At 42.4% G+C, this 20,995-nt stretch overlaps 1 protein-coding gene across 1 annotated transcript in view; it reads left to right on the forward strand.

Moving 5' to 3' along the window:
* The first annotated feature begins 423 nt into the window (after nt 1–423).
* The window catches only part of KSR1 (kinase suppressor of ras 1), a 163,494-nt gene continuing 142,922 nt past the window's right edge, over nt 424–20,995 (forward strand). Inside the window, exon 1 of the mRNA XM_075852833.1 lies at nt 424–1,014. Coding sequence (XP_075708948.1) covers nt 823–1,014 — 192 coding nt within the window. The 5' untranslated portion in view covers nt 424–822. The remainder of the gene's footprint in view (nt 1,015–20,995) is intronic.

Genomic DNA, 20,995 nt, shown 5'->3' on the forward strand with positions numbered 1-20,995 from the left:
TCTATCTATCTATCTATCTATCTATCTATCTATCTATCTATCTATCTATCTATCTATCTATCTATCTATCTATCTATCTATCCATCTCTTCTGTAGATCTGTTGATATGTTATTTTTTGGTGAATGTAGGTATTCTGCAGCGTGTTGGCACTAGCTCTGGTGGGAACAGGTATATATGTTGCACTGGGCCCCTGGATTACAGGACTGCAGAGGCCACAACAGAGCTCTCCTGACTCAGGTATTTCCAGCAGTGACTACCAGGAGCGCCCAGAGCTGAGGCGGCTTCTAAAAGTGAAAGTAGTGAGGACGCAGTAGACAAGTGACAGAAGCAGCAGCATCCCTTGTACAAGTGTGTGATCTCCTGCTGAAGACTACAAGCCCCACAATCCCTTGCTTGTGACCCGAGCTCTGCCTGACATTAAAAAGCACAGAGAGGGGGAAGCGATCGGCGAGTGCTGTGGCGCTGCTGTCAGGATATTACTTTATCCGACCGCCCTCCCTTATTATTATTATTTTTATGTAATCGCAATAACTCGCTGGTCGTGACCCTCTCCCTCCCCGGTCCGTGTATATTTTTCCATCGCCAGGCTGGGGGAGTGACGAGGATCGGATGGACTTTCTCTAATCCCCACCCTGCATTGATGCCCGGCGTTTTGGCACCTTTATCCCTGGACATCGCCACTTTTTCTATCGTTAAATCTAGATCTGCTGCACACACGATCCTTACGATCTGATCGCACATTTTATACTGTGGCTGGCGAGAAGATCGCTGTCATTATATAATCTATCTCCCCTGGCTGCGCGGTTCCCGATGCCGAGAAGATGGAGAGTCGGAAGCTGCTAGACAAGAAGCCGGCAGGCGATGGGCTGGAGAGCGGGTTGGCCCTGTCCGCCCGGGAGCACTGCGAGCTCATCCAGAACATGATCGACATCTCCATGTCCAACCTGCGGGGGCTCCGCACACAGTGCGCCGCCTCTAACGACCTCACACAGCAGGAGATCCGGACCCTGGAGGTGGGTGACAGAAACTGGAGCAACTTCCCTGCTAGTAGCCGCCAGCGGCAGTCATTGTGCCCGTGTGCTGCCTGCTGCGAGTCACCCGGGTACCGGCAATGACGGGGTTAGTCACCCCTAGCGGAGTGCCTTTAACCCTGTAAGGCCCGTGTCGGAGAGTGCACCCTTATGTTGGTTCAGCTCTCCACCTGTGTCCAGCAGATAATGAGTTAATGCATACATTTCCGTATTACAAGACATAGGGTGTAATGCACAGTGTGGTTAGAGGCAGATCAGAGGCGCTGCGATAATCTGCAGCCACATCTATTTCCTCCTCGGGGCTGTGTGACGATTATTGTAGACGGGCCAGCTAGTACTAGAGGCCTCTGCTCCTACTGGTGACAGGTGTGACAGTGCTCCCCATCAATTTACATGACATAACACTTCATCAAACTATGTGTGCTCCGGTTTGGATTCATGGAAATAATTTCTACTTCATATTAGAAGTACATATAGGGCATTTGATTATTGCTTACATAGTCTTAGGTGGCAGAAGCTGCTCAGAGACCAATGTATTAGATGGTGAGTGTAGTGCCTACCTATTAGATAACTGGTAGACTTGGCCAGTCTTGGAGAATGTCGATCAGGTTGGATATGCCAATAAGAATTCTTATTGTAACTGAAAGCATCAACTTTCCATTGGGGTAGAGGTAAAATATGTCTACTACTCTTCTCAACGGATAAACATAAGGAAGCTCATTGATCAAAACTGTGTAGCGGAAAAACTAGCCTTGTTACCAATTCCAACCAATCGCAGTGCAGCTTTCATTTTACCAGAACAGTTTAAGAAATGAAAGCTGACTTCTGATTGGTTGCTATGGACAACAATACCAACATAATTTTGTCGGGTCTGCTTCTAATGTAATGTCCTCCCAGAGGTTTAACAAGGCCACCAGTACCACCAAAAGTGGCTCAATCTACCAACAAATAGGGTTTATGGCCAATGTGTTTTTTTTTATCACCAAAATAACAATAAAACAGCTTGCCCACGGCCACTGTACATTTAACCCTAAGTTCCCCAATTATGCTTGTTCTGATGGATCCTTCTCGCAGCTATTCACTTTCTGTATCGGTGACCGCACTGTATATATATACGTATAACAGGGACGGTATGAGAGGTCACCAGTAGTGCTTGTTGGAATATTTTTTTTTACAAACTCCTGGCTGGTTCACTGACACATTGAACAGTTGACAGGTGTAGTATTTCCAATGCTGAATCCCAGGTGGCTCATGAAAGCATTGCCCCATTGTCATGGCCAGCTCTGGATTCAACTGCGGGCTAGTGGAGTACAGCAGACCATCTCCAGAACGGCACACAGTATTAAAGGGGTATTCCCATGTCAGACATTTTATGCCATAAATGTCTGATAGATGCGGGTCTCAGCTCTGGGACGCACACCTATATCGAGAACAAGGGTATCAATATAGGTGCGGGTCCCACAGCTGAGACCTGCCTCTATCAGATATTTATGACATATCCTATGATAGATACCATAAATGTCTGAGATGGGAATACTCCTTTAAGTTGAGGCTAAAAAAATCAGATACTGAATCTGCCTCTAAAATCAGCACTTTTTCCAGGCTGATTTCAAAAGACACGTGGATATTGATGCTGATTTTGAAAAAAAATGTAGGCATGTTTCTTTTAAAGACAACCGTTGGAAGTTTTCATTTTCATCAATAAAATCAGCACATGGTTCTTGGCGCTAGCTTTTTCTGTTTTCCATTGATTTCAATGGGAATTTTCAAAATGGATTCAGCACCTAGATCGGCCAAGATGCTTATTTTTGGGTGGCAAAATAGAGGCGTTTTCCATGCTGATTCCGATGTGGAAAAAGAATCGGAATCAGTGCGCAAGAAATACCATGTTAGGCTGGGTTCACACAGAGTTTTTTGCAAGCAGAAAATCTGGCTCAAAATTACGTTTGTAATTTTGAGGCAGATTTTGCTCTACCTGCATGCCGATTTTCGCAGCGTTTTTTGCCCACGGCCATTAAGCGCCGCGGGCAAAAAATAGGTCGCGAAATACGCTTTTTCTGCCTCTAAAGTGATGTCAATGGGAGGTCAGAGACGTAAATGGCCGAAGATAGGGCATATCCCTTCTTTTTCCCGCGAGCCGTTTTTTGCGCTCACGGTAAAAAATTGTCTCCGCCTCCCATTGAGATTAATGGGAGGCATTTTCAGACGTTTTTTGGCGTGTTTTCCAACACGGTTTCCGCATGAAAAAACGTGTAAAAAAAACTCTGTGTGAACTGACCCTAAGGGTATGTGCACACACACTAATTACGTCCGTAATTGACGGACGTATTTCGGCCGCAAGTCCCGGACCGAACACAGTGCAAGGAGCCGGGCTCCTAGCATCATACTTATGTACGATGCTAGAAGTCTCTGCCTCGCTGCAGGACAACTGTCCCGTACTGTAAACATGATTACAGTACGGGACAGTTGTCCTGCAGCGAGGCAGGGACTCCTAGCATCGTACATAAGTATGATGCTAGGAGCCCGGCTCCCTGCACTGTGTTCGGTCCGGTACTTGCGGCCGAAATACATCCGTCAATTACGGACGTAATTAGTGTGTGTGCACATACCCTAAACATATTCTAAGGCTGGCCAAAGCCTACATTTTTCCTGAGGTCAGACTTTAACATATTGTGGTTTACAGACTGTTTCCCATTACACTGCAAAGACCACGCATGCACAAAAGTATAATATTGTAGATACTAGGCCTCTGCACCAGTAATGCTGGCTTAAAGGCACAACCTATGAAGCCTTCATTCTTATCAGTGCTTTTAAGTAGGTGCTTTAAATTCAGCACCATTTTTGGTCCTTCAGTGTTCCCTGAGCTTGGTCCACTAGAACACGTATTAAAGAGGCTCTGTCACCAGATTTTGCAACCCCTATCTGCTATCGCAGCAGATCGGCGCTGCAATGTAGATTACAGTAACGTTTTTATTTTTAAAAAACGAGCATTTTTGGCCAAGTTATGACCATTTTTGTATTTATGCAAATGAGGCTTGCAAAAGTCCAAGTGGGCGTGTTTAAAGTAAAAGTCCAAGTGGGCGTGTATTATGTGCGTACATCGGGGCGTTTTTACTACTTTTACTAGCTGGGCGTTCTGACGAGAAGTATCATCCACTTCTCTTCAGAACGCCCAGCTTCTGGCAGTGCAGATCTGTGACGTCACTCACAGGTCCTGCATCGTGTCGGCCACATCGGCACCAGAGGCTACAGTTGATTCTGCAGCAGCATCAGCGTTTGCAGGTAAGTAGCTACATCGACTTACCTGCAAACGCCGATGCTGCTGCAGAATCAACTGTAGCCTCTGGTGCCGATGTGTCCTCGCTCGTCCGACACGATGCAGGACCTGGGGAAGTGACGTCACAGCGTGATCTCTCGAGAACACGGCTGTGTCTGCACTGCCAGAAGCTGGGCGTTCTGAAGAGAAGTGGATGATACTTCTATACACAACGGCCAGCTAGTAAAAGTAGTAAAAACGCCCCGATGTACGCACATAATACACGCCCAGTTGTACTTTTACTGTAAACACGCCCAGTTGGACTTTAGCAAGCCTCATTTACATAAATACAAAAATGGTCATAACTTGGCCAAAAATGCTCGTTTTTTAAAAATAAAAACGTTACTGTAATCTACATTGCAGCGCCGATCTGCTGCAATAGCAGATAGGGGTTGCAAAATCTGGTGACAGAGCCTCTTTAAATTAGACTTAAATCCAGAATAATATTTATTGAAGTTTCACATAGGTGAATCTATTGTATGTGTTTTGTTTGCTTTATAACATATAATCCTACATTTTGCCGGTCTTGTTATGCCAGGCTAGACTAGACCGATGTTGGCCTGGCTGTAATGTTAGGTTACGTTAAGACGTGTCGAATTTACCTTATTCAAGTCTGGCGTGAATTTTTCAGAATGTCCCCAGCGGAAATCAGAGGCTCAAACTTAGATTTGTTCTGCAGATTTGTCAGCGGATCCACATGTGGATTAGCCCAATTGTAATATAAAGGGGGTAAGCTGCTGCCTTTCTCTGGGGCATGTTAATGGGGTTACAAAAACTTCATTCGCTTTCATTAGATGCAGAATGTCAGTGGATTTGGTGAGGATTTTGTTCGTTTTGTTCAGCTATGCTCATTTACTGTAAGAATTTTGTGGCCTATATATGATGTCACACTGTATTGTGTTTTATATGTTCCTAATGTTCATCATAAGAAATGACAACCACACATTCATTATAATTTAGAAGTTACCCATGTGGCAGACAATCTCTATATAGTCCCTTTTATTTAGACGGATTTATTTAGATGGATTCTGATTGCAATGACAGTTAAGATCCATGAGGCCTAGTGTTTCCTCATGTACGATGCGTATTAACACTGGCAGACCATGTGTTCATCAACATGGATATGATCAAGCCAAACATTGTACAGTACATGGTCAGCTAGTGAATGGTTTTGGTGCCCATAAGAGCTTGATATTGTACAAAGAGATATCCTTGTTATGATGTAGTCTTAGGGTTTGTTCACACGGCTTATTTTCAGCCGGGTTTCGGGCCGTAAATGCCCCGAAAAACTGATGAAAAAACAAAAGCTGAACGCCTCCAAACATCTGTCCATTGATTTCAATGTGAAAAACTGCATTTTTTCCGGGCGTTTTTTTACGCGGCTGTTTGAAAAAACGCCCGGAAAAAGAAGTCCATGTCACTTCTTGGGCTGTTTTTGGAGCCGTTTTTCATTTGGTCAATAGAAAAACAGCTCCAAAAACGGCCGTAAAAAAACACATAAAAAAACGCTTGATGCTTAAAAATTAGCTGAAAATCAGAGGCTGTTTTCCAATGAAAACAGCTGTGTATTTTACAGCCGTTTTCTGTTTAGCATGTGGACATGCCCTTATGCTTCATGCACACAATACTCATTGATCTATGATGAGGCACCCATAGAAATCGATAAGCTTATACCTCCATTTCCTACGTGGCATGTCCCATCACATGCCATATTATTAACTAGTTAACGACACATCACGTGTATGCTCATCATGAGCGGCAGGACGATACTGCATCATAACGAGCGTACACGTCATGCTAAATGCACAGGCACAACAACTGTGCCGGTGCGATAAGGAGTGGGGCAATGGCTTTAATACACAGCCGCAGACCTGCTCTAATGGCGGGCATCATATCTCTAATCTCCACCGAAAACCCCTTGAATGCCGCGATAAAAGCTGATCGATCAATTTAAAGGGAAAATAAGAAGGGAGCCCCCCTTTAATCGCATCACAGGGATTCCCTGTGATGCAATCTAGTTACATACCTTATATGGTCCTTCTATTGAAGGACCCAAGGGCTGTCTGACCATAATTCATGTTGTTAGAGCATACTTAGGTATGCCCTAACAACGGCCTGTCTTCTATCAGGAACCATGCTAATATACTGGCATATAGATATGATGATTGGTGTATGCTGTAAAAAAAAAAAAAACTGCAGCGGAACTGCTTTTTTAATGCATTTTTGTTGTAATAAAAATGTATATAAATTATACAATAATGTAAACGTAACCATAAAATGGCACCTACATAGTACAACTCGTACAGCAAAATTAAAAACTACGGCAAAACTACGGATCCAGTGCACAACAGAGACAATCGGAAACCATGGGCACCGCATCCGTCACCATTTGTGTCAGTTTATGTCTGTTCAGGGTCCCATTCTGACGGAAAGATCCGACGGAACGTCAGAACGGGACACCAACGCAGATGTGAACGAAGCCTTACATGTTGTTACGATCTCAGAAATTGTTATCTGGCTTAATCTGTCTCAAATGAAAAAATGTTAACCTGTTGCATCTTTGCTAATAAGAGTCACTACTAGTGAAAACCTGTTAAGACTCCTTTAATTTCCCCATCGGCTCATCTAGGTTTCTGGGCAGGGTGACATTTTCTTGGGTCTTGATGTTGCTTTACTCACAGTATATGTGTAAGGCAGTTGGACAGGTTTCACATGTTTTTATGATATACTCACTAAAACTACAGGGATTGCAGTTATGAAAAGGAAATAGCTAATTAGAGGGACTGTTTAGTTTGTGGTTTGGGTGGAATTTAAAGATAGTCCAGCCAAGCCGCACGTTTAACCTTATAAAAGCCTTTTGAACGTGTCTTCCTTCTAGCACTGTCTGCGTCATTGTGTATGGACAATATAAGCTTTTGTTACTTTAGTGGAACAGAAGCTTATATTCCTAGATTTCACCTAGCCTTCTGCCCGGTAGCATAGCTTTCCATTTTGGCACAGTCAGCATACGTACGTTTCTTTTCCTGCAGGCTAAACCCAGCAAACTATACCAGACATTAGGAAATCATCAAGTGTATAACCTGTGTTTTCCACTCTCTTTCTTGTTTGATGTATTGCAGGTAATAAATGGGTTGCAATATATTGTAACACTTATAGGTACATTAATGTTATAATTACGGCAACGTAAACAATATATGTATATATAGATATATCTATATATTTATCTATATCCATACGCAGCATTATGTATTTAGTGTACAGCAAGTGTAAAGATATAGTGGTAATAGACACTTTGATCGCAAACTGAAGAGTCAAAGTTCTTTTCTGTGACCTTTGTTAAATGCAGACTTTTCTGATGACATCACTCCACATTACTGAAAAGCCGTTAAATGCTTATCTATGGTGTGGTCACAGAAACTTCACTGGAAAGCAGCTTTTATTGTAGGTGTATATACTTTTCTCAATCGGTATGTATTGATATTTTTATGTTTATGAAGAATTCCTGACGTTAGCAGCATTTTAAAGTACCTTTATCCAGGGCGGAACACATCCAGGAACCAGTTAGTTAATATACCTAGAGATTTGCTACCGGCATAGTTTTATATTGATGTCTATGGACATCTAGACCTCGTGTTGTGCAGATCGGTAATACGGCACCTTCGACAGCCTTACTGACTGATCAACAAGAAAGTCAAATTAGCTCATAGGGTGGGATGACTTATTCATCCTATTATCTCATCAGAATAAAGTACCCCTGCTCCCCATTATGACATTATTTCAATGTGGTTACAGTTTATACACTACAACTGTAGAATTATTTGGATCTAAACATTCTTTAGCTGACCCAATCATTTTTTTCTTGGATTTCTTGTAGTAAATATAAGAGGACCCTCCTGCCCTTTTTTGGTTAAACCGTGGTGTGCAGTCTCTTCTATTTTGAGTAAATCATGTACTAAATATTCCACAATGCACTTTTTCCCATGCGTAATTTTTCTGAATTTATAGCTTTTGGTTATTTGTTCATTCATTTGCTTTGTAGCATGTCAATAATTTTTCCATTTGCGTTTCGCAGATATGAACAGTTAGTAATACTGTGTTATACTAGACTGCTGAAACTAGCAGAAGTGCAGAGAGTTTCGGAGTTTCCCTTTCACAAGTTAGGGGACACTGTTTTCTATGACGTCTCAGAAAGTACCTATTTAGGATCGTTGAACCATTTCTTAAGATGTTTCTGATAATTTAGGCTCTGTTTACACAACAGGGTCTGAGTGTCGGCCGATAAAAACGGCCTATTGGTCCGTTTTTCTTGGCCGTTTTGCATCCGTTCAGTTTCCGTTCCGGGCCGTGTTTCTGTTTTTAACTGCCGATTTTGATCTATTTTGCATCAGTTTTTTTCCCTGTCCGTTTTAAAAACTGATGAATTTCATTTGTACATTTTTTGCCACACACTTCCCTCTGTAGATAATGACACACACTGCCCTCGGTAGATACTGCCAGAGCCCCCCTGTAGGTAGTGCCACACAGCCCCCCTTATAGGTAGTGCCACACAGCCCCCCTTATAGGTAGTGCCACACAGCCCCCCTGTAGGTAGTCCCACACATCCCCCTGTAGGTAGTGCCACACAGTCCCCCTGTAGTTATTGCCACACCGTCCCCCTGTAGGTAGTGCCACACAGCCCCTCTGTAGGTAATGCCACACAGCCCCCTGTAGATAATGCCACACAGCGCCCTGTAGGTAATGCCACACAGCCCCCTGTAAGTAGTGCTACACAGCCCCCTTTTACATAGCACCCCCCATAGATGGCACCCCCTACCTTCCTGTAGATAGCGCCACTGTAGGGGACCGTTCCAGGAGAAATTCCTGACTTCAATGTCCATATATGGAAAGTGAAGTCAGGAACTTCTCCTGAATCACAATCACTGGCCACAGCGCCGGGGATTCCGCTTCAGAAGTCCCTGACGTCACTGTGTCCATATATGGACATTGAAGTCAGGGACTTCTCCTGGAGTGGAAACACAGGACACAGCGTCGGGGATTCCGCTTCAGGAGTAGGCGACCGCTCCAGGAGAAGTCTCTGACGTGAATGTCCATATATGGACAGTGAAGTTAGGGACTTCTGTAGCGGAATCCCCGGCCACAGCTTCAGCAATGCTGTGGTCGGGGATTAGGGATTCCGCTCCTACAGGGAGCAAAAAAATACCCTCATCCTCCTTCTCACATGCACTTTGCACTGTGAGGAGGGGAAGAGAGCGAGCGGCAGAAAGCTCTGCCGTCACTAGGAACACATCCGAGTGACAGCCGTGCTTTACATGGCCCCATAGACTTCTATGGGAGCCGTGCGGCCGGGAGAATGGCCGAAAATAGGGCATGCTCCATTTTTAAACCGGGCCGTCAAAAAATCAGCTGTGTGAACAGCCCCATTTGGGGTCCATTATTCCTACTGCAGCCATGTAACGGCCATTCAAAAAACGTCCGTCACACGGCCGGGAATCCCTGTGGTGTGAATAGGGCCTTAACGTAAAGTATTTCCCCTGTGTGTGGTTTGCCAAGGACACTATAAACCTGACAGACGTTAGCTTACACTGCTAACTAATCTAGTTTTTGAAGAGTGGATTGCTTGATACCATGGAGAAAGTGTGTTCTTGCAAAAAATTTCTAAAATATGATGATTTTGAGTGGGCAGGCCTGCTGAGCCTCTCCAATGCATTATGCTTTGTGTACTAGCTGAGATGTCAATACTTCTGAATATTTGTCATCAATTCCTTTACATTTAGAGCAAATAGTTATTTGTTAAAGAAGCACTACGGGCAAAAAATGTTTTGGGCCCCCTCTTTGTAATTGAGGTGGCATAAATGATACGGTAGTTAGAAAACTCAGCTATGGCTTTATCGTGTAGTTCAGCCTCCAGTACGGGCCGCCGTTATGTCACATGACCCCCGCTCTGACTGACCGAATCTTACAAAGTCTGCTGTGGGGACAGGAAGTCAGTCTCTCTATTCATTGCTATGTGGGCCTCCATGTGAGTCTCATAAGAATAGAGACTGACTTCCTGTCCACACAGCAGACTCTGTAAGATTCGGTTAGTCAGAGCGGGAGTCATGTGACATAACAGCGACTCGTAACAGAGGCTGAAACTACAAGATAAAGCCATAAGTGAGTTTTATAACCACAGTTCTAATGTATGGAGCCATATGGAGACACATGGAGTCCCTTCAAATCCTCAGTACAGGGCCGTAGGCTCTCAGTGTGCTGCCGTATGGTCCCTCCGTACACCACCATATTACTGAGATATCTTCCCCCAGTACCAAGACGTCTAGGGAATAATACCTCTTTAATACAGCATCTGATACAACAGGCCACAATTTTATTTAATTCTGTATTATTACGACGGGAAAAAAAGTCTCCATTTGCCTCCATATGGAATTGAAAGTACGGTAGGGCCCATAGAGGAGGTTGTACGAAGCCATAAGACGGTTGTGTGCCCATCGTGATGGATGCGCTGCTTTTGTAAGATCATGTTCATACAAAGTTATTGGTGTTTTTCAATGCTGTGGTATTTTAGGAGTTTTTGTTTATAGCATTAATTAAATATATGGTTTAAAGATTATTTTTTTTTAGCTTGGCCTTTTTCATTTGGCAAAAACCTTGGTTTTTACATGAAGTGTCGACATGCGGTTGAGGACAGGAAACCAATCATTTAAGTGAACGAGATGAAAGTTCATAATTTTTCAGTTTATTTTGAGAATTAATTAGTCTACATAAAATTTGAGTAACTTTGCAAATATTTTGCATGTAATTGTACCATTCCAGATTTACTACCTATATTATAATCCATAGCTGCAATTGAAAGCCTACAGGCTGAAGAGATGTTATGTCCTGGCATTGCTTGCGTGCTAGCAGAATATGTAAACAGAGCTTGATCTGGCGATTTGCGTTCTTGGAACTGCCATCTTTACACCAGACTCTATACTGTAATCTTGCAAAGAGTAACATTATGAGAGTTATGGGAGCTGCACTATATGAGCTTTTCCGGAAGTCCTGATGACTGTTTCCAATAGCAATCAGCAAAATCATGACTGATGCTGGACTATAATAAAGATAAGAGCTAAATACTGTTACAGAACTATGATATAGTGCCTCTTGTATTTATACTGTACCCCTGTGTGCATTTTTTCTAATAAATCCATTAGAAAACAAGATTGCAGCATGTCCAACACATGGCGTATTACAGTGGTATTCTACCAGATGCATTGCCTTGAGTGGAGACAGTGGCTGCTACGCTGCCCGCGGCATGAGGGGGACCGTGCCGCCCACCGACACGGGCCCCTCCATGCCCGGTGGCACAGCTGGCAGCCGCTATAGCTGCTTCAGCGGTAGCGAAGCCACATTCAATAATACCTGTGTCCTTAGGACGCAGATACTATTGTACACTACGGCAGAGCAGGGAGTTATCTCCCTGCTCTGCCATAGGCTACATGACACGTTCGGCCTATCAGCCGCAGGGATAGGATCCCTTCGCATGCCGGTGTGATGACGTCATTTAATCACGCAAGGATCCCGTCGACATTGTGGAACAGCTCAGTTCGTCGCGGGAACAGGGCCCAGGTGAGTATAATGTTCTTTGGTTTGGGGGGTGGCATATGGCGCTGTCTACAAAGGGGGACTGTGTGGAGCTGTCTACAAGGGGGGCTTTATGGCACTTTCTACATGGGGGTCTGTATAGTACTGTTTACAGGGTGGTCTGTATAACACTGTCTACAGGGGCCTCTGTATAACACTGTCTACCCGGGGGGCCGGAAAGCACTTTCTACAGGGGGTCTGAATAGTGCAGTCTACAGGGAGGCTGTATAGCATGGTCTACAGGGGGCTATATAGCACTGTCTACAGGGGAGGCTGTATAGCACTGTCTACACTGGGGGCTGTATAGCACTGTCTACAGGGGGCTGTATAGCACTGTCTGCAGGGGGACTGTATAGCACTGTCTGCAGGGGGGCTGTATGGCACTGTTTACAGGGGGGCTGCATAGCACTGTCTACAGGGGGGGGGCGCTGCATAGCACAGTACAGGGGGGGGGGCTGTATGGCACTATCTACAGGGAGGATGTATGGCACTATCTACAGGGGGGCACTATCTACAGGGGTGCATTATGTACAAGGGGGGTTGTGTGGCACCCAGGGGAGGTAGGGCCCAGTCAGAAGTTTGCTATAGGACCCACTGTTTCCTAGTTGCGCCCCTGAATGGAGAATATGGTACCTCATGGCGGCAGCGTACCCGAGCACAGGGAGTGCCTACAGCTCTGTAATAAGGACACATAGGGACATCATTTGCGACCATACATCGTCCGTACACACGGAGCAGCCTTTACCCCTATGCTTTATGTAGATTAGAACTACACATTAATTGTAGGAAAAAAACACATATGCGGATTTGATCGGTAATGTGTTTTTTGTTTTTTCTTAAAGAGCTACTGGTGTGAATAAAAACCTGCACACTGTTGTGCAGTGTGGATGAGACCTAATTGTAACGTACTTCTAGCGGATACCTATATGTGTTTGTTCATGTATGATTTTGGTGCAATGTAGAAGTCATGACGGCATAGATAAAATGCACATCTGTTTTGTGTAAAGAAAGTTGTCTTGTTATCTGTGTATTTTTATTTCAGTGTTACAATTGTACTTACAGGAAGTTGAGCACGGTTCCCTTTGCACTTAGTGTCTGATCTGAGAAGCTGCATACAACGGCAGTTTCTAATTTTAGGCTGCTTTTTGTTGTTGATTTCCCCTCCAGTATCTCTCCAGTTACTTACCAATTTATAAACATTGTTTGATTGAATGTATTTCTATTAGTTTATTGATTTTAGTTGTTTTCTACCCATTTTCTACCCAAATCGATTACAACTATAATGGTGTATTATGTAATACAAATGACAATATACCACACAACATTGGGCAGATTTGGGTTATATAATCATATTTGTATACTTGGTATAAGTGAACACATTCCACATTACTACTGTAAACACTAGATTTCTTTCAGCAAGGCTTGTCTGGTATTGGTAACTGTTTCATGACATCGGCCATAGATAATTGATTTTTGTAGAAGTCTAGCAACCATTCATTTCCCTCCTCTTTCCAAATAATATGCGCATTGGGCTAAGGGGGCATCTGGACTGATAGCTGTTGGCTGAACAATTGTTTAAAGAGGTTCTATCACCAGATTATAAATGCCCTATCGCCTACATAATCTGATTGGCGCTGTAATATAGATAACAACAGTGGTTTTTATTTTGAAAAACAATAAATTTTGAGCAAGTTACGAGCAATTTTAGAGTTATGCTAATTTGTTTCTTAAAAGACAACTGGGCGTTTTTTACTTTTTTACCAACTGGGCGTTGTAAAGAGAAGTGTATGACGCTGACCAATCAGTGACTAATCAGCATCATACACTTCTCTCCAATCATTTTTAGCAGTACTCGCAACACAGCGTGGTCTCGCGAGATCACGCTGTGCTGTCACATACTCCCACATTAACTTTACTGAAATGTCTTGAGAGTGAATAGACATTGCCTCGAGCCAGGACGCGATGTCTATTCACACTCCCGACACTTCGATAAAGTTTCTGTGGGACTTAACTCGCACAGCACAGCGTGATCTCGCGAGATCACGATGTGCTGTCATTCACAGAAACTTTACCGAAGTCTCGGGAGTGTGAATAGACATCGCGTCCTGGCTGAAAGCGATGTCTATTCACTCTCAAGACACTTCGGTAAAGTTAATGTGGGAGTATGTGACAACACATCGTGATCTCGCAAGATCACGCTGTGTTGCGAGTACTGCTAAAAATGAATGGAGAGAAGTGTATGACGCTGATTGGTCAGCGTCATACACTTCTCTTTACAACGCCAAGTTGTCTATTAATAAACTAATTAGCATAAATCTAAAATTGTGCATAACTTTCTCAAAATTGATCGTAGGAGACAGGGCACTTATAATCTGGTGACAGAGCCTCTTTAACTGTTGACTATGGAAGTCTTACGTCAACTAGTCATTAATATTGCCTACTAAGCTCTGTGTGCACCTGGACATATATATGTGCATCTGGATATACTGCCCATGAATGAGGAAGTTAAGTTGTCATTTAAAGAACTTCCTCTCTACTGATGCAGACCAAAGATAACTGTCCTTCATTAGTTAAACACCGTGATCAATACTGAGCTATTATAATCAGTGGGAACTGTCGTTTCAATAATCATTGCATAATTAAATAGTATAAACGAATATAAGACACTTTGTTATGTATGTTCCTCCCCCCCCCCTCCCCTAAACTGTTCAGTCACTCTGAAGGATGAGGTTACAGCTCAATATAGAAGTCTATGTAGAGGGGAGGGGAGGACTAAGCAGGAGGAGAGTGAGAGACAGAGGAGAGAGATACAGACGCTGCTTCAGCTTCTAGTAATTGTTTTATCCCACCCCAGTGCTGGATTCACAGCTGCACTGCTCAATACTGCTGTGTGATGTCATCCATGTTACTGCAGCTTATATATATATATATATATATATATATATATATATATATATATATATATATCTGTGATAGATAGAGATAGGAGAGCATGATTCTCCTCTTCTCTATGTGTGCTGTGTGTGGCAGACATGTAAGCAGTTAGGCTGCTCATAAACAACTGAGAATTAGAGATAGAGCCTGCAGAGGGGAAAACGGATAAAAAAAATGCAAAATACAAGCCATATAATGGCCAGAATTAGTGTTATTCCTCATGTGCACACATGACCGCTTATTGTGAAAAATCACCTCAAACAACAGGTACCATTGCTAGCTTTAGGCCCTGTTCATATTACGTTTATGTTCTCCGCGTAGAGCGTGGACGCTTGAATATAGTAAGAAGTAATTCATAAGTATTCTTTGGAGTATCCAATGACTTTAATGGGTCAAACGTAATCCAAAAGAGAATATACTTTGACTACGTCTGACTGCTTTTACGTCAGCATAAATGTTTTTGGAGAGTACAGAATATCATAGTCTACCACGCTATCCTGTCCTCCAAAGAAAATGAATACTCATTGTATACTTTTTTTTATATTATAATCATTAGGTGATGTGTGCAAACTGAATGCTTTACCATTGCAAACTTTAAATGTATACGTTGTTTTGTTTTTTCTGTTTTTTTTTCTTTTTAATTCTTTATTTTCAAGATCTAAGAGGTCCAGTTTTCAAAGCAAAAGGGATACACAATATACAAAAAAAAACAAAGAATATAAAAACAATATACAGTCGAAAGTATACTATTCAGAGGAGCAAACTTACGTAGGTGAGTGATAAGAATTTCAGTAGGCAAATACCAAATGGAGCAAAAATCGAAAGAAATGTATACGTTTTTAATTCCTTTTTGGTAGAAGAAAAGAAAAAAGATGTAGCAACCTCATAGACACCATCATATTGACCGAGACACACACACCCTTAACAGGGTCACTTTAATAAAAGTAAGGATAATTCACTACGCGTTTTCACTGCATTTAGAGCCTTGTATCAAACTTCATTAAAGGGGTTTTCCAGCCACTAAAAATTGATGGGTGAGGTCCAACTTTCGGGACCCCGCGATTAGCTGTTTTGAAGGGGCCGCAGCTCTCGTACGAGCGCTGCGGCCCCTGCAAAACAGCTGATCGGCGGGGGTCCTGAAAGTCAGACCCCGACCCATCAGCTATTAATGGCCTATCCTGAGGATAGGCCATCAATTTTTAGTGGCTGGAAAACCCCTTTAAAGAAAAGCAGTTAAAAAAATTCCATGACCTATGTGGTGATTGTACATTATCTAATAGCCTGATGACAACAGTCACATTGCGTATATCTATTATTTTATTATATGCGCTTGTTATCAGTCTCGTCTCAAAGCTCACTATACTGTATAAAATGACATTCAGTGGCCTTGTTCGTAGCATGTCTAGCATTCCAAAGCTATCATCGAGAGTAGCCTTGCTTCATGAACCTCATTTTATTTCCTAGAAGTGAATGTTTGTATCCATAACATAATTGTATTAACCAATCCACATAACTACCAGTTGCTGATAGAGACTGGAGGCTTCGTAGCTGCTCATTTAGTAGTACAAGTAGTACTACATTTATACACTAAAAACGTGGAATATATCAAGATTCGATTTTTATATGGTGTTGGGTGTGTATTAATACAGCAACTTTAATGTCTCATGGTGTGGCTGCCCCCTTCTTCCCCACAAGAACATGTAGAGGAAAATGCAAACATAGTCCTCTGTCAGTACTGTATAGTGGATGAAGAACCAACTACACTGCAAGCGCTGGCTCTTAGTCTGGGTTCACACATGGCATATTTATAGCTTTTGACCACTGCTTTTTAATTTTTATTATTTTAATTCGGTAGACTGGACATGTCCTTAAAGGGAATGTGTCGCTAGAAATGTTTATTTTTTAGTTAAACAGTTAGTGTTTAAATGATTAAACATTGTTCTAATTTTTTACATTTTTTCACGAGTCAGGAAATATTATAAATTAGATTCTAATTTATAACATTTCCCAGTGCTGGGCACTAGATGGAGCAATTCCCAAAATTGCAGCATTGGCATGTGGTAAAGCAACCACATTGCTTTATGCTGCAAAATTTGAGAATACACACTCGCTCTAGTGAGCTCACAGAATCCCCCCTCCTTTATCCTGGCTAGTGCCAGGAGAAAGGAGGGGATTGAAAGTTCAAACCTCCTACACTGTGTGCCGCCATTTTTTGAGCGAACACACAGTGTAGTAGGTTAACATACAGTAGTAATCACACACTAAAACACGTACATACACAGAAATAACTTACCTGCTCCTGCCGACGCCGCTCCCTCCGGTCCGTCCGCTCCGTCTGCTCCCTCCGCTCCAAGTGCTTGAATCAGAACACAAGTCCGGAAGCCGCGACCGGAAGTAGTAATCTTACTGTCCCGCCGCGGCTACCGGTCCACAAGAAAATGGCGCCGGACGTCGCTCGGCCGAAGACCTTCAATTTGGACTGTGTGGGAGTGGCGCATGCGCCGTTCCCACACAGACGGCGTACAGCATAGTGAATGGAACGGGTCCCGTTCGCATTCACTATGGGGCTGTATGTGCCGTATTCCATGTCTGTATGTGACGTTAATCGACACATACAGAGATGGAAAATAAAATGGCAGCCCCCATAGACAAGAAAAAGTTCACAAATAAAAAAAAGTAAAACACAAACACAAATAAATAAAACAATTTTTAATAAAGCAAATTTATATAAAAAAAAATTTTTCCGGGACACCCGTCCTTTAACTTTTGCCCTGATAGTTGACACCAGGCAAGTTTCTGGCAGCCCTTAGCCGTTGTTGTGCCCGCAGCACACTCATATTGCCAGAGTCTCCCTCCCCGGAGACACTAGCACACGCGGTTGCAGCTCCCCACTGAGTCCTGTAGGGTAATTTTTCCTAACCAATCCCTATGCACCCTGGACTTTAAAAAGGACTCTGCCCTCTTCCTCCTTGCCTGAACCTTGTTGTGTCTACCCATGTTTATCTAGCAAATAGTTCCTTAGCCGTATCATATGTTCCCGTATCTGTGTCCGAGTCAAGTGTCTGCCATGTCAATTGTCCGTGTCAAGTGTCCGTGTCAAGTGTCTCTTCTGTGGCAAGTGTCATCTGTGCCAAGTGTCATCTGTGCCAAGATTCTGCCAAGTCAAGTGTCAGTCAAGTCTTCTATCCAGGTACTCTAGTCCTAGAGACTATCATTGACTTTTGTTTGGCCAGCTGCTACTCCGCTACAACGGAGCGGCCTAGTGGGTCCACATACACCAGTACCGTGACACCAATTAGCCTTAAAAACCATGGGATATGCAATTATCCTGTTTGTCTATGGACACCTTAACTCATATGTTGAGAGTAATATCCGATCTTACTCTGCACGTACCTGGAACTTAAAAGGTGTAGTCCACTTTCAGAAAATGAATGTCATTTTTCGTTTAATTAAAAGCTACACAATTTTCCAAAATAATTTCTCACGGTTATCAAGATCTCTGCTGGCTGTTATTCAGTAAGAACATTCTGTATTTACTTCCAGTGGATACAATTCTGTCCATGGTCATGTGATGGACACACAGGTGCACGCCTCGTTAAAAGACACAGCTCTGATACACCTACAGTTACTGTAATGAGCTGTGCACCTGTGTGTCCATCACATGACCATGGACAGATTTTTATCCTCTGGAAGTACATAATAAATGTTCCTACTGAATATTAACAAGCAGAGGTCTTAAAAGCCGTGAGGAATTTATACCGAAACGATATTGGAAAATTGTATAACAAAAAATAACATTAATTGGCTGAAACCGGTCAATCCCTTACTCGGCTGCATATTTTTATAAGTGTGGACCATTTCAACACAGATTTGTAAATGAAACATCCTAATGTATTATTGTTTATAATTGCTGACGCATACAAATATTATTCTAAGATACTTGAATTAAGGGTGTTATGGGGCCTTGGGAGGGGGAACCAGACGGAGGATCGGTGCTCTCCACTGTACTACATATTGAAGGAAAGGGGACCACAAACAAATACTGAGCTCTCCGTTCCTGGTTGGGGGTTGAGGGGAATGGCTACATTAAAATTTTTGATGTTACTTATGGGATACCTCTCTTATATTTAAGATCCTCGTACTGCTGTATGAACTGATACAAATATTTGTGTATAACTAGCTTAACAAACTCTGTCTTTTATCCAACAGCCCTTTTTTATGGACTGCCGAAACTCTCTTCACCACTGTATTAATGTCTATAAAACGGCTGAACATCTTGGTGACAAGTGAAAGGGTTTTCTTCCATGTAGTAAATGAGCAATTTGTTGCAGTACGGTTCTGAAGCTTATGTTCATATCTGTTGCAGTACGGTTTTCCTTCCCTTTTATTTCCCCGGTTTTTAAATGACATGTTCAAACAACTAAAGTGGTGTATTATATTTCAGTGTGTGGGTGAAATTGCATTGACAAATCCTGACATGTTTAGCAATTTTGTTTAACTGGCTTATCACTTGAAATGCATTTATCTTCCTCTAGGAAAGTGGCAAGCTCATAGCATTGGTTTTCGTAGGGACTAGTGCTGATTTTGTTTTCCTATGAGAACCTAATTACATTTTATTCGTATACAGTTTGGGATCCCGCTTGACATTGTATTGTGCTTAGTGCACGGTAGAGTGTTACATATTCGTGCTCATACTAGACCCTAGGACTTTAAGGGCTAGTTCACACGGCGGATTTTGCGTGCCGGTTACCCGCTGCGGAACTATTCCTTCCGATGGCAGGAGGATTCCTCCCATTGACATCAAGGGGAGGTTCGGTAGAATCCACCCGAAGATCGAGCAGGACGCTTCTTTTTCCTGCTAGCTGATTAAACGTCCGACTCCCATTACATTGAATGGGAGACGGAATTTTGCAGCGGATTCCGCATGCAAAATTCCTCAGTGTGAAGATACCCTAATGCCCCATTCACATCGCAGTTTTCCCACATGTTTAGCTTGGATGTCGGGAAAGCTTCCAACGTAAAAGCTAAACATGTCCATAGGGGTCCATTAGTCAGACAGAGTTTGGTCGGTTTACATCAGTATACCGCAAAAATAAAGGATTAAATAGCATAGTACGGTATCTGTCACAGGCATCTGTTGAGCGTAAACGTTGTGAGCTTTTCATTAGCTTTTCATGGTGTATACGTTAAACGGATGCCACAATAGCCTATGTTAACAGATACCATACAGCCTATGTTAACGGATGCCATACAGTGAAAAGCTCATGACGTGCACGATTTTGGATGCCATCTTTGGATGCTCCTGTCACAGCCTCCGTTTAACGTACATTATATGTTGGGAGCTGTTCCCTGCATATACGTCAAATAGAGTATGAATATAGCCAAAACTGTATTTATTTTTTATTTGTCAATTATTTAGTTAGTTATTTAGTTAGTTGAATTTAAAGGCCATGAAAACCTTTGATGCCTTTTTTTTTAATGTAATGTATGTGTTTTGGCATTCTAAACATTTTTCTAATATAGTTATATTAAAAATAATATTTTGTTAAAAATGGTTTGGGTATTGTTTTTAAGAAGCGCAAAGGATAAAAAGTGAAACATATAAAAGTACTAAAATCAATTCTATGCATTATCACCTACATGAAGACCTTAAATGTCACTGCAGAATGTCTAGTGATGCTTTGCAATTGGTAAATATATTATGGGGATGGACAAATTGCATACACATGTAAAAAGCAAAAAATAAAACCAAAAACATCTCAAATACACAAATTGGGGCAGAAAGACTTTTATACCAATGTTTAGATATTTTTCACCAGTTGAACATTTATAGGACTTGTATGCTCTGCAAGGGAGTAAAACGATTTTCTTGTTGAAAAATGTTCCTACTTTGTTTGATACATTCTCCTATTTATTTCATGTGATATCCAGAGGTTCACACCTAACAATGCGCAGCACTGTTTAGCTGCACCCTTTTTCAATAAAAAAGTACAAAAAATATTTTTCAGTTGAGATAAGCTAAGCAGAAGGACTAAAAATAGCATTGTATGTTGCCTAAAGGCAGCCATGTTTCGTTTGGAACGTCAGGGCTAA

Source organism: Rhinoderma darwinii, chromosome 2, assembly GCF_050947455.1.
Source record: "Rhinoderma darwinii isolate aRhiDar2 chromosome 2, aRhiDar2.hap1, whole genome shotgun sequence".
Taxonomy (NCBI): domain Eukaryota; kingdom Metazoa; phylum Chordata; class Amphibia; order Anura; family Rhinodermatidae; genus Rhinoderma; species Rhinoderma darwinii.